This window comes from Oncorhynchus tshawytscha, linkage group LG17 (assembly GCF_018296145.1).
Source record: "Oncorhynchus tshawytscha isolate Ot180627B linkage group LG17, Otsh_v2.0, whole genome shotgun sequence".
NCBI lineage: Eukaryota > Metazoa > Chordata > Actinopteri > Salmoniformes > Salmonidae > Oncorhynchus > Oncorhynchus tshawytscha.
In genome coordinates, this window is record NC_056445.1 from 9,238,246 (window position 1) to 9,255,571 (window position 17,326).

At 42.8% G+C, this 17,326-nt stretch overlaps 1 protein-coding gene and 1 long non-coding RNA gene across 3 annotated transcripts; both read left to right on the top strand.

Moving 5' to 3' along the window:
• Positions 1-2,285: 2,285 nt before the first annotated feature.
• On the top strand, positions 2,286-4,903 carry LOC121839770. 2 transcript variants are annotated; one of them, XR_006079209.1, is made up of 3 exons: positions 2,319-2,657; positions 3,402-4,360; positions 4,554-4,903. It is a non-coding gene; the product is annotated as an uncharacterized LOC121839770 (long non-coding RNA). The 2 variants fall into 2 exon arrangements; XR_006079208.1 differs by having other exon boundaries at positions 2,286-2,657; positions 3,402-4,903.
• A 1,390-nt stretch (positions 4,904-6,293) lies between these two features.
• Positions 6,294-9,401, top strand: LOC112216821 (arg8-vasotocin receptor). The gene is made up of 2 exons (XM_024376916.2): positions 6,294-7,419; positions 8,555-9,401. Exons 1-2 carry the CDS (start codon positions 6,438-6,440, stop codon positions 8,875-8,877), a joined length of 1,305 nt encoding a protein of 434 aa, XP_024232684.1. The 5' UTR covers positions 6,294-6,437; the 3' UTR covers positions 8,878-9,401.
• The last annotated feature ends 7,925 nt before the right edge of the window (positions 9,402-17,326 follow it).

A 17,326-nucleotide genomic window follows, 5' to 3' on the forward strand; every position in this document is an offset into this window, starting at 1 on the left:
TGATCATGGATTTCAGGAGACAGCAGAGAGAGCACAGCTGTATCCACATCGACGGGGCCGCAGTAGAGAAGGTGAAAATCTTCAAGTTCCTCTGTGTACACATCACTGACAATCTGAAATGGTCCTCCCACGCAGACAATGTAGTGAAGAAAGCACAATAGCCCCTCATCAACCTCAGGAGGCTGAAGAAATTCAACTCGGCCACTAAGACCCTCACAAACTTTTACAGATGCACCTAGGAGAGCATCCTGTTGGGCTGTATCACCGCCCGGTACGGCAACTGTATCATCCACAACCACAGGGCTCTCCAGAGGGTTCTTCACTACATTGTCTGTGTGGGTGAACCATTTCAGATTGTCAGTGATGTGTTGTGCGGTCTGCCTATATTATCACCGGGGGCACACTTCCTGCCCTCCAGGACATCTACAGCACCAGTGACACAGGAAGGCAAAGAAGATCATGAAGGACCTCAGCCACCCGAGGTCAGTACAGGTGCATCAAAGCTGGGACCGAGAGACTGAAAAACAGCTCCTATCTCAAGGCCCTGAACTTAGTCACTGTCAATAGCTGGCTACCAGCGGGTTACTGCACCTTAGAGGCTGCTGCCCTATGAACATTGACATGGAAAACTGGTCACTTTAATAACGGAACACTGATAAATGTAATAATGTTTACACACTGTTTTACCCATTTCACATATATATACTGTATTCTAGACAAGGCCATCCTATGAAATTATTACTGTACAAATAGTATTCTATCCTAGGTGTTCTACAGATATACTATATATTCTATCCACCTGGACAGCTGATGAAACTGAGAAATACTCCTATCTGTAATAAAGCCCTTTTGTGGGGAAAGACTCATTCTGATTGGCTGGGCCTGGCTCCCCAGTGGGTGGGCCTTGCTCCCAAGTGGGTGGGCCTATGCCCTCCCAGGCCCACCCATGGCTGCGCCCCTGCCCAGACATGTGCAATCCATAGATTTGGGCTTAATTCATTTAAATATGAACTCCAACTCAGGAAAATCATTGAAATTGTTGCATGTTGCGTTTATATTTTTGTTAAGTAAATATTTATACTCCGGACACTGACATTGCTTGTCCTTATATTTCTATATTTCTTAATTCCATTATTTTACTTTTAGATGTGTGTATTGTTGTGTATTGTTAGATATTAATGCACTGTTGGAGCTAGGAACACAAGCATTTCTAAATATGTGTATGGAACAATAACATTTGATTTGATACATGGAGTTGAATGATGTATCACTGCCTGCAGTGAGAGTCTGACATGCCTAATGACTGGCCAGTTTCATGAATCCATATACTCTGACATTCCCATTACCCTACATTGTTTGTCATCTAACAATATGTTACATAACTCACCACTCTTCTGGCCTTCTCTCTCCGGTTCCGACTCTTTGACATGAGAAACATGCTCTTCTGTGAGAGCTGCATCACATCCCTCTCTGCTGGTTTTCACTCTCTGCGTACAGATTAAACATTGGAATTGTTGTAAGGTTACAGGGACAATGTTGTAATTCAGATCAGAAGAGCTCAGTAAGTAGAGGAGTGTTTCACACAACCCACACATGTTGTATCTTATGTTAGAAGACAAGAGAGGTGGATGACCTGACCAGGGATCATTTTCAGCAGTCAGAGGGAGGCAGTGCCATGGGTGGGCAGGTAGAAAGATAGACATTACAATATTTGAGAGGAGATAAGAGGACACAATCTCCCTGCCCTGTGTCTCTACTGTAATGTGGAAACAATGCTCTTCTATTGCTCCACTAAAGTATATGAATTACATTTACATTTTAGTCATTGAGCAGATAGTCTTATTCAGAGCAAACTTAGTGCATTCATCTTAGAGGCAATCATCAATTGTTCATCCATTTTTAGACATATAAATGAAGAATATGTACCCATTGATTCTTGAGGAATATAACTCAATAAATGCATTATGAGCTTAGTTAAACTGTTGTACCACATTAGAACCGAAAATATATGCTTGTTTTACTACAATGTTGGTAAACAAAATAAATGTAAACAAACACTGTATAGCCTAAATATATGGTTAAAACTACAGTGCCTTCGGAAAGTATTCAGACCTCTTGAATTATTCCACATTTTGGCGAAAGAGTGATCTGAATATATTGTGCATAAAACATGAAAAGTGATATGTCAGAACGTAATATAATAGAAAACCTTTTATTGTCCACACCAGGGACGTCACTAGAGATTCGTGTATAGGGGAGCTACGCCTCTTTTAGGGGGGTCTGACATACTCCCTGTCCTTTTATTGTTAGCTAGCAGTCTCAAGCCACAGAAGTAGCTAACATTAACTTAAATGTTAGCTACAGGTAGGCCTAACGGTGCATGGACACTAGATAAGAGATAAATTGCCGCGTGTCGCTCAGGTCGCACATTGTGACTCGCTTGTGGGCGTGCTGGCAGCATGTGGCAGCATGTTCGATTGTGCGTCAAGAATTCAGCATAGCAAGTTTGTATGAACGTCTGGTTATTAAATGGGTACATAGTTCAATAGTAATATCCTCTAAAACGCTCCAGTGACAAACTAACTTTGCTGCCCTGTTTCAAATTATCTACATGACTGGGAGAACCTATTCAAGTAAAGTAAATACATTTCAAAAATGTAAGAAAAACCGACGTATTATTAGCTAACAGCTTACAGTGCAGGCTAACTCAAATGAGCTGCTAAATGAACTAGCTAGTTGGCTAGCTTGCCAACTTCACATAATGTATAGATAGCTAGCTAAGTTAATTAAATATCACCAGCTATTAGCTCGGTATCTTGATTTGTTTATCACTGTAAAAAACTAACTCCAAATGCATTTGTAGGTAAGTTAGCTAGCTAACAGCCATGGAGGAGCGGAAAAGGATAGCAGCCGAACTGTCAAAAGTGAGAGAGTAGGCTATTCTGGATAGGGCAGGTACTTTAGTGTAGTTCCTGTCCTTTGAAGTGAGGACGGAGATAATAGTAACATAACATTCAGTACGGTATAATTGGACTATAATGAAGTCTGTTTCTTGTGAGGTGTTCTGTCCTCAGATAAAGAGAGCTATGAAAGCCGGTCTACATATGAAGAGCAGTGGTTCTCAGTCCTGGGGTCTCAAAAGGGGTGCACATTTTTGTTTTTGCCTTAGCACTGCACAGCTAATTCAGTTGATCAACTCATCAAGCTTCTAGTGGTATTTCTGTATTCATTCTTTGATATGATCCTGTTATTGTCACATGCTATATATGCACGTGTGTGCCCATTCATCTTGATATCCAATGTTTTCATGAGTTGTTATAAGGGATATTATACTTTAGTAATCCACAATGACCCAGTGATGTAAAAGTCTAATAATTACATTGTCTTCCATATTACTACAGATACCTTGTAACTGGAGAATCCTTCAAAACGATTGCCTACAGTTAATATATAGGGCACTGCAAGGTTGGGTGACCTGGGACTGCCTCCTGGGGGAATTCAGGTGTGTGAAGGCTACCTGTGTCCTGCATTACTTGATAAGGATGGACACGAGGACCAGGAGGGGATGTGCAGCTTGCCGCCGTGTGCCAGAGTAGAAGTCTGCTGCTCTGTGAGATGTTTCAAGGATGGGGTCTAACAACGCAGCAAGAGGGGAGATCTTCACCTCCTACTTCTTCGAAGATGTTGCTGTTCCCTGGTAACACCATTGACTACACTATGCACAACCAAAGGCTCTTTTAAGAGCCATTGACATTGCAATAAGAGTATTCTTCCATTTACTTAACGATGTCAACAGCAGTTATTCAATTCCCAGTTTCTCTCCCCTTGATTTCAACTTCTCAGATGAGGGTGCTGTTTAGCCACGGGTGTGATGTCTGTACAGAAACAAAACAGGCTATTTTAAATCACCCATATTGATTTTTTTTTTTTAACAATTAGATACGCTATAACCCACACACTCATGTATCAATATGATTGTTGGATTGTGTTGTGCAGTAAGCAGGCTTAGGTGTATAACTGTGGCTCCTTCCACCTTCAAAAAATAGGCAAGAGGGCCAACCATGGAGAATAGTAAGATACTTCATTATTTCTATAACTACTCTATTGTTTGTCCTCGTGTGTCCGTTCATGTTTTTCTGCATAAAGTACTCTGCAGCCACTTAGTGTGGTGTGGACACCAGGAGAGGCCGCACAGAGCTTCCTTTTGAACACAGTCACTTTAACTACCTTATTTTTCAATAACAGTCTCGTTCAATTCATCCCTCTCTCTTCTCCCTAAATCCTCTAGGTTATATCAGCTGTGTCAGTGAACCCCTCCCACATCTGAACTGGCTACATAGAGGGCACAGCATGATCAGAGGTTAGAGGTCACTTGGTCAGGTCAACATTAAGTATTATTAAAGAGATGCTTTACATTGAAATAGAGATAAAGTAGTCCCAGAGTTAATGATCCAAGGTCAGTTTTGCATTTCACTTCCTGATTGATGACTAACAACGTTAGAATAAAAATAAGGCTTAAACATGCTCTCTCTCCATCTGTCTCTTGTCTGCAGATATGTTTTGATGTGAGAGGGGATGCCAACCCCCAGTCCTATCATCGCCACCTCACCTGCTTTTAAGATAACCTTTGGGCTGTCGAGTGATACTTATGTAATTGTGATGAACTAAGAATATTTAGGTAGCACTGTGATTCATTAATCATATGCTGCCTTCCCTGCTCCTATGTTTTACCTCTTTCCCTTTTACACCTCTCCCACCACCTCTTTCTTTATAATGCACAACAGATGTGCATTGAAGTACAGATTGAACTTGAATTTATAACATTAACATTATAATATTTATAATGCATGTATTTATAACACTTGGATAATGAGATTCTCAATAAAGCATTTTACATTCTCTACTGGTTGAAATTAAGTCTAATTTGATTAAATACTACACCTATCCTGTGTTTATCAGATCAATGCAGATGAAGGGCATTCGGTATTGAGATGAACTGGTTTTAGACTATTTACATGATGCATTGGAAGTGTAGTGTACTGTTTTTCTGTATATATGAATTACAAACCAGCCTTTAACTATTTAAATCCTGTTTCTAGTCTATTAGCTTCAATGTGTAACCATTGATGTCCCAGGACCAAAATTAGCAAACCCTGTTGAAGTGTATAATTGTAATACATACATGCAGACACAGAGTCATTCAAAGACTGAAATTTGATAATCCTGTTATTGGATATGACTGAAAAATTATCTCAAAGACATTCATAACTGAACTGCACATTTATATGCCAAGGTAGAGTACATGATCAGTGAATATATTAAAATGTACAGACTAAAATGTGGGGATCTCAATTATGGTAATAACTACATGTATATACAACTTGCATCCTTGACAAAGTTTTATTATATTCTACTCAATCCATAGGCTTCATTAATGTCATTCAGACTGTTTTGAAGTTGATACAACTGGCTACGATAGCTGAGGTTCATAGCTAGGTTCTGAACTAATATGTATACCAAACGTCTGGGTATATACACAGATCGGCTAGATAGCTAGCTACACATCCATAGGCATACAGGTATTTGTTCCATCACTGCACACTAAGCAAGAACATAGCTAGCTAGCTACGTTGTTAAATCTATCTGCATGGCATGCTTACAAAATTGTACATTCAATTTGCAGTTAATACTTCAGCTAGCTAGATTCTATACATCCACTGTTTCACAAGACGACAGATAAAGCCCCCCCCTAAAATAGGCCTAGCGACGTCCCTGGTCCACACAATGTGGAAAAGTCCCTCTGGCATCACAGTAATATGATAAACATGACAGAAAAACATTACATGACATCAGAACATCTTCATCATCTCAAATACAAAAATGGGTCACCTTAGATGTTTAAAAAAAGATTGTTACCTTTTCAAAAATGATTCTTAGAGGTTTGATAAGTAAATGGATATGGAATACTGACCAGTAGCGCACATTGTGAATATTTACCCACTGATTGCACCATTCGTTATTGGGCTTTGTAGTTCAGAATCTGGAGACATTTACAATGTAAAACATCTGTGTGTTCCCTATTTACTTGCAAGTGGTAACGACTCTTTCAGAGAAATTCCACAAATGCAAACAATAATGTTTGCCATACATGTTGTTTCTCTCTGCTGTTGTTTTTGTGTCCTAGGCTGTTTAGAGGCTGTTGGCGACGAGGAGGGTATTGGCGGTCTCTGGGGTATACAATTATTTTAAAAGGGTTGGTGGCGACTGCGCACAGATACAGTTTCACACCATGAAGTGCTCCACATCTTTGCCAAGCCAACACAAATGTTGGTCTGTGCGCAAAGAGCGAGTTTATGTAGACGATAGACTAAGAATTGCTCAAATTTAAAGCTAAGTGGCAGCAGGTGATCGTGCGCGCGGATTGGTTCAGGAAAGTCATGCACTTCTCCGGAGACGCATTCTTCCCTTCAGAGAGCTCACTCACCCTCATGGAAGAAAATGTGAACATAGCCTTCGACCCCACCGGCAAGCCGGGGACGATGGAGGACCCTGGGAACGACACCGGCACTTTTGGGAACTCCAGCGACCCGTTTGGCCGGAACGAGGAGGTCGCCAAGATCGAGATCATGGTGCTTAGCGTGACATTCTTCGTGGCTGTGGTGGGGAACCTGAGCGTGCTGCTGGCCATGTACATGAGCCGACGGAAGCCCTTGCGCATGCACCTGTTCATGAAACACCTGAGCCTCGCGGACTTGGCTGTGGCCTTTTTCCAGGTGCTGCCGCAGCTCTGTTGGGAGGTCACCTTCCGCTTCTACGGGCCTGACCTTCTGTGTCGTATCGTCAAGCACCTGCAGGTGCTAGGGATGTTCGCGTCCACCTACATGATGGTGATGATGACGCTGGACCGCTACATCGCAATCTGTCACCCGATGCAGAACATTCACCAGCCCACGCAGCGCGCCTATATGATGATCGGGGCCACCTGGGTGTGTAGTCTTGCCCTGAGCATGCCCCAGTATTTCATCTTCTCACTGAGCGAGGTCCGCCCGGGCTCGGCCGTGTATGACTGCTGGGGACACTTCATCCAGCCGTGGGGTGTGCGCGCCTACATCACATGGATCACCGTGGGCATCTTCCTCGTGCCCGTGGCCGTGCTCATGCTCTGCTACGGCTTCATCTGCCGATCCATCTGGCTGAACATAAAGTACAAGACCCAGAAGAGCACGATTGCGATGGCACTTGTGACCAAGAATAGGCTGATCGGAAAGAGTTCAGTCAGCAGCATCACCACAATCTCGCGCGCCAAGCTGCGCACAGTGAAGATGACTTTCGTGATCGTGCTTGCGTACGTGTTGTGCTGGGCTCCGTTTTTCACCGTACAGATGTGGTCGGTGTGGGATGAGAGCTTCTCGTGGGATGGTACGTGTTGTATTTCGGCTCTGAGCCGTGAGTTAGTGGCAGCGCGCGCTGGTGCCATGTCTCCGTTCATTGTGTTTTTAAACATTCTATTATTGCTTAGGCCCATTTACTCAATAATATGTTGGTCATAGTGCACAGCATCAGCACATATTTCATGCATTACCCAAGGGGCTTCCCTAAAAATCTGCTTCACTGCTCTCCAAATTTAGATAGCTTTTACGCAACAGTTTACCACGAATATAGTGAGACAAAAACTCTATGACTCCTTCTCAGATACATAGACCTAACTGAAACAAATAGACTATGCAGACAGTCAATACGTATTACTTAAGCTATAGACTGTGCAAACTGGAGTCCTGGGGTACATTAGTGTGACGCAATGGAATAACCGCGCACAAAAATATCTTACTGGAAGTAATTTGATGATCAGTTCTGTGCATTAACTCATAATCCATTGCCTTGATGAGGTCTGAATGTAGCTGATGTTATTCCATCTGCTGTGGCTTGATTTATGGGACAGTGCGGAATAGTAAAACAGCAGAATCACCTAAAGGGCATACATAAGTGTTAAACACGTGCCATATAAAACAACCGTTGTGCAGGTGTGACAGACAGTTGTGAAAACGACCATGGGTCTTAGTTAGTGCATTCATCTTAGAGGCAATCATCAGTTGTACATCAATTTTTAGACTTATAAGTGAAGAATACATACCCACTGATTATTGAAGAATATAACTCATAAATGCCCTATGAGCTTCATTTAACTGTCTTACCACATTAGAACCACAAATGCGTGTTTTACGCCAATGTTAGTAAACAAAGTAAATGTGAACAAACACTGTATAACCTAAAAATATGGTTAAAACTACAGTGCTTTTGGAAACTATTCAGATCCCTTGACTTATTCCAGGAGAGATGGATGCACTGACTCTAGATCTCCAAACATTAATTCAATATTTTGCTGGAGAGTCAGTGACCCTTCAGAGCTAGTCGCTTGCTGAGAATCCCTCGAGAGTATGCATAAATAGTGTGTGTCACTGCTAGTAGATAAACAGAACAAGCTTGAATGTTTTCTCCTTCACTGACTGGCCGACACCCCGCCGACACCCCCTCTTCCCCGTTTCTCTCTCTCCAGACTCCGAGAACACCGCAGTCATCATCTCAGCTCTGCTGGCCAGTCTCAATAGCTGCTGTAACCCGTGGATCTACATGATCTTCAGCGGCCACCTCCTCTCTGACATGGTCCACTGTCTGCCGTGCTGCCGGAGGCTGTTCCACAGGTTCGGCCATCAGGACTCGAACAGCAGCATCCGCCACACCACACTCCTGACCCGGGTACCACTCCCGGGCCCTACCCCGGCGGAGCTCAGAGAAAAGCTCTTGCAAAAATTGTATTCACCACTCCCACAGGAACTGTCAATCAATCCCGGTGGAGTCTTGACTGCGTGCTCACACTAAACACTGTCCATATGGTTCAGTTTATGTGCCACAGCGACGACGGCTGTCGTAGGTTTAGGGGGAGGCTTAATGGAAACAATGTGAACAGAGTCAGTGCATCCATCTGTCCTGGAGATTGTGTTTCTGCTCAGAGAGGTATTCAACGCTCATCAATCTGTCAGTGGAAATGTGGCAGGCTATAACTAGGATATCCTGTCTCTTCTTGCTAAATGTGAACTGACACAGTCAGGAGGCATCTAAAACACTCTAATATGTATGCTCTTACAGGCTCTTATGGGCCCAGACTCATGCAGCGATCAGAATCGTTGCCATTAACCAGTCATTCCAAATGAACCGAGAGGTCAGCTCTGTCAGTATGTGTTGTTCAGTAACTCATCATATGCCTAATATATGGTAATTGCAATTTTTAATTTTTAAATGACAGGTTGACTGACTTGATGATTGTGTGGTTATGTTTAGGTTTACAGTACATTGTCCCATTAAAAATGTTTATATATTTTTTTTTAAAGGTTGAATAAAAACAATAACACACCACTCTTCTTTCTCCCTTCATCACTCTCCCCCAACGAACCACTCTCTACCCCTCTCCCCATCAAGCCCTTCACTCCATCTTTGTGAAGTATGTTGTTGTTTCCTTCATTGACTCTCCATCATCCCTTAGGGTTTCCAGTCTGTGAGAGTTGATAAGCTTGAAATTAGTCCGGTCGGTGTTGAGTATTCTGTGGGGAGTGTCGAGGCAGGAGACTGGCACCTGGATTCCATTCCGTTTTAAATACATTCCAGTCTAAATACATTTAGATAAAAGCCATGCATCGACATTTGATGTTATTGTAATCATATGACATATTTGAAATGTACAGTGTATACTAAATGAAATATCACTATTTCAAATCAAATGTAATTTGTCATATTGTCGTGGTCTGGGTGTAGCTGGTGCAGAGGAGTCAGGCACAGGACAGCAGAGATGAGAAACACAAGTAACTTCACTCAAATATTCCAATAACATGTCGTTATACCGAGCCCACAATAACGGACCGAACATACATAAAACAATCATGCATAAAAACCATGGGGAAAACAGAGGGTTAAATAATGAACATGTAATTGGGGAATTGAAACCTAGTGTGTAAATCAAAGACAAAACAAATGGAAAATTAAAAGTGGATCGGCGATGGCTAGAAGGCTGGTGACGTCGACCACCGAACGTCGCCCGAACAAGGAGAGGGACCGACTTCGGCGGAAGTCGTGACACATATGCACTGAATACAACATTGATCATTGAAATGCTAACTTACAATCCCTTAATCAACAATGCAGTTTTAAGAAAAAAAAGTGTTAAATAAAACATTTAAATATTTAAAGAGCAGCAGTAAAATAACAGTAGCGAGGCTATATACAGGGGGTACCGGTACAGAGTCAATGTGCGGGGTCACAGGTTAGTCAAGGTAATTGAGGTAATATGAACGTGTAGGTACAGTTAAAGTGACTATGAATAGATAATAAACAGAGAGTCGCAACAGTGTAAAAGAGGGGTGTTGGGACATTGCAAATAGTCTGGGTAGCCATTTGATTATCTGTTCAGGAGTGTTATGGCTTGGGGGTAGAAGCTGTTAAGAAGCCTTTTGGACCTAGACTTGGTGCTCCGGTACCGCTTGCAGTCCGGTAGCAGAGAGAACAGTCTATGACTAGGGTGGCTGGAGTCTTTGACAATTTTTAGGGCCTTCCTCTGACCGCCTGGTATAGGGGTCCTGGTTGGCAGGAAGCTTGGCCCCAATGCTGGGCCGTACGCACTACCTTCTGTATGTCATGGCACAAGGTGAGATATAGATGCAGACACAGGAGGCAGATGGTTGGAGTCTTACAATGTTCATTAATCCAAAAAGAGTAGGCAAGTGAATGGTCGTGGACAGGCAAAAGGTCCAAACCAGGAGGTACAGAGTGGTAGACAGGCTCGTTGTCAAGGTAGGCAGAAAGGTCAGGCAGGTGGGTACAGAGTCTAAAACAGGCAAGGGTCAAAAAGCAGGAGAACGGAGAAAAACGCTGGTTGACTTAGAAAATATACAAGACGAACTGGCATTGAGAGACAGGAAACACAGGGATAAATACACTGGGGAAAATAAGCGACACCAGGTGGGAGTGGAGACAATCACAGAGACAGGTGAAACAGATCAGGGCGTGACACTGTAGTGCCTTGCGGTCAGAGGCCGAGCAGTTGCCATACCAGGCAGTGATGCAACCAGTCAGGATGCTATCGATGGTGCAGCTGTAGAACGTTTTGAGGATCTGAGGACCCATGCCAAATCTTTTCAGTCTCCTGAGGGGGAATAGGCTTTGTTGTGCCCTCTTCACGACTGTCTTGGTGTGTTTGGACCATGTTAGTTTGTTGGTGATGTAGACACCAAGGAACTTGAAGCTCTCAACCTGCTCCATTACAGCCCCTTCGATGAGAATGGGGGTGTGATTTGTCCTCCTTTTCCTGTAGTCCACAATCATCTCCATTGTCTTGATCACATTGAGGGAGAAGATGTTATCCTGGCACCACATGGTCAGGTCTCTGACCTCCTCCCTACAGGCTGTCTCATTGTTGTCTGTGATCAGGCCTACCACTGTTGTGTCATCGGAAAACTTAATGATGGTGTTGGAGTCGTGCCTGGCCATGAAGTCATGAGTGATCAGGAAGTACAGGAGGGGACTGAGCACGCACCCCTGAGGGACCCCCGTGTTGAAAATTACCTGGGGGTGGCCCATCGGGAAGTCAGGGATCCAGTTGCAGAGGGAGGTGTTTAGTCCCATGGTCCTTAGCTTAGTGATGAGCTTTGAGGGCACTATGGTGTTGAAACCTGAGCTGTAGTCAATAAATAGCATTCTCACATAGGTGTTCCTTTTGTCCAGGTGGGAAAGGGAAGTGTGGAGTGCAATAGAAATGGCATCATCTGTGGATCTGTTGGGGTGGTATGCAAATTGGAGTGGGTCTAGGGTTTCTGGGATAATGGTGTTGATGTGAGCCATGACCAAACTTTCAAAGCACTTCATGGCTACAGACGTTAGTGCTACATGTCGGTAGTCATTTATTGCAGGTTATCTTAGTGTTCCTGGACACAGGGACAATGGTGGTCTGCTTGAAACATGTTGGTATCACAGACTCAGTCAGGGACAGGTTGAAAATGTCAGTGAAGACACTTGCCAGTTGGTCAGTGCATGCTCGGAGTACACGTCCTGGTAATCCGTCTGGCCCTGTGAATGTTGACATGTTTAAAGGTCTTACTCACATCGGCTACGGAGAGCGTGATCACACAGTCATCCGGAACAGCTGGTGCTCTCATGCATGCTTCAATGTTGCTTGCCTCGAAGCAAGCATAGAAGCAATTTAGCTGGTCTAGTAGGCTTGTGTTACTGGGCAGCTCGCGTCTGTGCTCCCTTTTATAGTCTGTAATGGTTTGCAAGCCCTGCCCCATCCGACGAGTGTCAGAGCCAGTGTAGTACAATCGATCTTAGTCTGTATTGATGCTTTGCATGTTTGATCGTTCGTTAGAGGGTATAGTGGGATTTCTTATTAGTTTCTGGGTTAGAGTCCCGCTCCTTGAAAGCGGCAGCTCTACCCTTTAGCTCAGTGCAAATGTTGCTTAAAGTCCATGGCTTCTGGTTGTGGTATGTCAATCCGTTTTCACTGCGGGGAACGACGTCATTGATGCACTTATTGATGAAGCCAGTGATTGATCTGCTGTACTCCCCAATGCCATCAGAAGAATCTCTGAACTTTTCCAGTCTGTGCTATCAAAACAGCCCTGCGTCATCTGATCACGGCTTTATTGACCGAGTCACTGGTGCTTCCTGCTTTAGTTTCAGCTTGTGAACAGGAATCAGGAGGATAAAATTATGGTCAGTTTTGCCAAATGGAGGCAGAGGGAGAGCTTTGTACTCGTACCTGTGTGTGTAATAAAGGTGGTATAGAGTTTTTTTTCCTCTGGTTGCACATTTAACATGCTGGTAGAAATGAGGTAAAATGGATTTAAGTTTCCCTGCATTAAAGTCCCCGGCCACTAGGAGCGCTGCCTCTGGATGAGCGTTGTCCTGTTTGCTTATGGCCGTATACAGCTCATTAAGTATGTTCTTAGTGCCAGCATCGGTTTATGGTGGTAAATAGACAGCTACGTACGAATAATATAGATGAAAACTCTCTTGGTAAATAGTGTGGTCTACAGCTTATCATGAGATACTCTACCTCAGGTGAGCAAAACCTTGGGACTTCCTTACTATTAGATTTTGTGCACCAGCTGTTGTTAACAAATATACACAGACCGCCAACCCTTGTCTAACCGGAGGCGGCTGTTCTATCTTGCCGATGCAGCGTAAACCCCGTCAGCTTTGTGATATTCATGTCGTCGTTCAGCCACTACTTTGTGAAACATAAGATATTACAGTTTTTAATGTATGGTTGTTAGGATATTCGTAATCGTAGTTCGTCAATTTTTTTATCCAATGATTGTACGTTGGCTAATAGGAATGATGGTAGAGGCAAATTACCCACACACCGTTGGATCCTTATAAGGCACCCCTACCTAAGTCCCCCATATCTCTGTCTCTTTCTCATGTGAATCACAGGGATTTGTGCCGAATCGTCAGAGAATAAAAATCTTTGTTCAGGTGAGTAATCTTTGTTCTGATATCTAGAAGCTCTTTTCGGTCATAAGAGAGAGTGGCAGAAACATTATGTACAAAATAAGTTACAAATAACGCAAAAAAACCACACACAATAGCACAATTGGTTAGGAGACCATAAAAAGACAGGCATCTCTTCCGGTGCCATTATACATGCCATTATATTTGCCATCTCAATGTGACCTCTTTCACCTGTACATATTATGTCTGAGATTGTAGGACATTATGCTGTAAAGATATGGAATATATAACGCGATCTGACATGGGACAATATGTTTTCATGTCACAAGAGCTCCACACCTAAACCTAGGCTTATACCAGTTATTCTAAACATGTACTTACAGAGTTTCCTTTAGTAACAGATGTTTATATTATTAGACTTAGTTTACATATCAAGTACATATTCTACAGAGAGAGAGAGAGAGACAGAGAGAAAGAGATTGTGTGTGTATGCTTGTGTGACATTAAGAGCAGATACAAACTATACACAGCCATGTTACAGTACCAGGCTGACTATGTATTGATATCACATACAGTGCACTCTGCTTATAGTGAATGCAGTTTTAGTAATAGTGATCAAGTTGTCCTGCTCAGATGTAAATCACTATAATGAGAGTAGACTGTTCTCTGTACCCTTCTCTCTTGCTGTATGGAAGACAGGTCAGCTGGGGCTCAGCGGGCACCACTAAACCTCACCTAGTCCTCTCCTCATCCCAAGCCACAGCCACGTGCAGTGTTACAACACGTTACTCCTCTAAGTTAACACTTGGATCACAAGGCTCCCCCACAGGATCCCTCCCATCTGGATGCAGTATGTCGGGTTTGGTACGCAGTCCCTCTCATTTCCGGAGAGAAGTGAGGGATTTCTGACAAGGTACAAATCTGTTGTTCTGCCCCTGAACAGGCAGTTAACCCACTGTTCCTAGGCCGTTATTGAAATTAAGAATTTGTTCTTAAGTGACTTGCCCAGTTAAATAAAGGTAAAATAAAAAACATTTACAGATAGCTGGGGGCACACGCCAGCTATCCGTAAAAGATGCATTTGTGCTTCGTGAGTCCGCCAAGCCAGAAGCAGTAGGGATGACCACTTGATAAGTACGTGAATTTCACTATTTTCCTGTCCTGCTAAGTATAAGTACAAGTCCTCTTGGTTGTCAGGGAAAATGTATGGAGTAAAAAGTACAATATTTTCTTTAGGAATGTAGTGTAGTAAAAATGGTCAAAAATATAAATAGTAAAGTAAAAAACAAATACCCCCCCAAAACTACTTAATAAGTAGTACTTTAAAGTATTTAAAAAATCACTTAAAAGCAGACAGCACCATTTTCTTGTTTTAATCATTTACAGATAGCAAGGGGCACACTCAGATTTTTTTACAATGGATGCATTTGTGCTTAGTGAGTCTGCCAAGCCAGAAGTAGTTGTAACACTTGTCATCTGGAGATAGAGAGGACCAAAGCGCAGTGTGGTTAGTGTTCATCTTTTTAATAAACCACTGAACACTTCAAAAATACAAAACAACAAAGTGACAACCAAAACAGTTCCATCTGGTCAAAGACTGAAAATAACCACCTAAATATGGTTCCCAATCAGAGACAATGACTAACACCTGCCTCTGATTGAGAACCATATCAGGCCAAACAAGAAACACAACCTAGAAACACAAAACATAGAATCCCCACCCAACTCACGTCCTGACCAACTAAAACAAAGAAATAACACAAGAACTAGGGTCAGAACGTGACAGTAGTAGGGAAGACCACGTGTTCTCTTGATAAGTGCGTGAATTTGACTATTTTCCTGTCCTGTTAAGTAATTAAAAGTCATTCTGGTTGTCAGGGAATATGTATGGAGTAAAAAGTACAATATTTTCTTTAGGAATGTAGTAAAGTAAAAATGTTCAAAAATAGAAATAGTAAAGTAAAGAACAGATACCCCCAAAAATGACTTAAGTAGTACTTATTTTTACACCACTGCCACACACACACACACACAGTACTCTATAACAGGGGTGCCCCAACTTTTTCTCTGGGGGGAACATTCCGCACGCAAGTCATCTTTTTCTATGAGCACAAACACTGTTCATGACACAAAGAGTTCACACCCCTATTGTTGGTTTTAAGGTTTTGTATGTTTAAAGCTTATTTCCTACAATTCTACACATTTTGTAATGGGGTGCAGAGAACATTTTGCAGTTTTAAAGCTTATTTTCTTGCAATTCTATACATTTTTCCATGTCCAATGTGTATTCATTTGATATTTGAGTGATTCAAACATTACAACAAAATCTATGGGCTAAAAAACCTAGCAAAAAAACCCACTAGCTAGCAGCGGTTAGATGATCTGCACATTTCTGATTATAAGTTATAAATAGCTCTCTAAGGTATGCAATGACTGACATGACAAGAGGAAAACTGATGATGCACTAGGGGTAACGGATTAGTTTGGCTAGTGATTCACTAAGGTTCACTGAGTTCTCCCTGTCCTTTTGTTGCCCTGTTCCCTCAGGTGTGTGTGTGTGTGTAAGACTGTGCATGTCTGCCTACTCCCTTTCTAGGGTCAAGTTCACATTCCCAAAATGTGCTGCTGTGTCTGTGTTTCCTAAAAGAAACACACACACACACACACACACACACACACACACACACACACACACACACACACACACACACACACACACACACACACACACACACACACACACACACACACACACACACACACGACGACCCAGGGCGGCTGGTAGCCTAGTGGTTAGCGCATTGAGCCAGTATCCAAAAGGTTCCTTTCTGAATTCCCGAGCCAACAAGGTGAAAAATCTGTCCAGGTGCCCTTGAGCAAGGCACGTAACCCTAATTTCTCCAGGGTTACTGTTGATAATGGCAGACACTCGCCGTGACCCCACTCTGAGGGTGTCTCGGGGGTTGGGATATCCCAAAAAACATTTCCAATTCACACATGCATATAATACACACGTGTGCATGTGTGAAATAGGACAAATATAAGCACCCACTGTCACGGTCGTCGTAAGGAGGAGACCAAGGCGCAGCGTGGTAAGCGTACATTCTTAATTTATTAAAGAATGAAACACTGAAACAAACAACCGAACGAACCGTGAAGCTATACACATAAGTGCTAACAGGCAACTACACATAGACAAGAACCCACGAATACCCTAGGCAAAATGGCTACCTAAACATGGTCCCCAATCAGAGACAGCGATAAACAGCTGCCTCTGATTGAGAACCAATCTAGGCAACCATAGACATATAAACACAAAACCCCTAGACAATACAAAAACCCCTAGACAATACAAAAACTAAACAAACCACCCTCATCACACCCTGACCTAACCAAAATAATAAAGAAAACAAAGATAACTAAGGTCAGGGCGTGATACCACCTAATTATTATTATCATTATCAGTAGCCTAGAGGTTAAGAGTGTTGGGCCAGTGACTGAAAGATCACTGGTTCAAATCACAGAGCCGAAAAATCTGTTTTTGTGCCCTTGAGCAAGGCACTTAACCCTAATTGCTCATATAAGTCGCTCTAGATAAGAGCATCTGCTAAATGACTCAATTTTTTTTTTAATTATCAGGATGTGTGGACTGGAGGGTCCAAAAGGAGGAGGATGGGGTCTGTTCTTTGGACTTGGGGAACTGCAGGGAGACTCGGGTGTCTCTCAGGGACTGATGTACACAAGCTGAGTGGGGTAAAGAAGAAGGGTATACTGACTTACTATACCACAATGTCACAACATTCCATTGATGATCATCATCATCACTTAC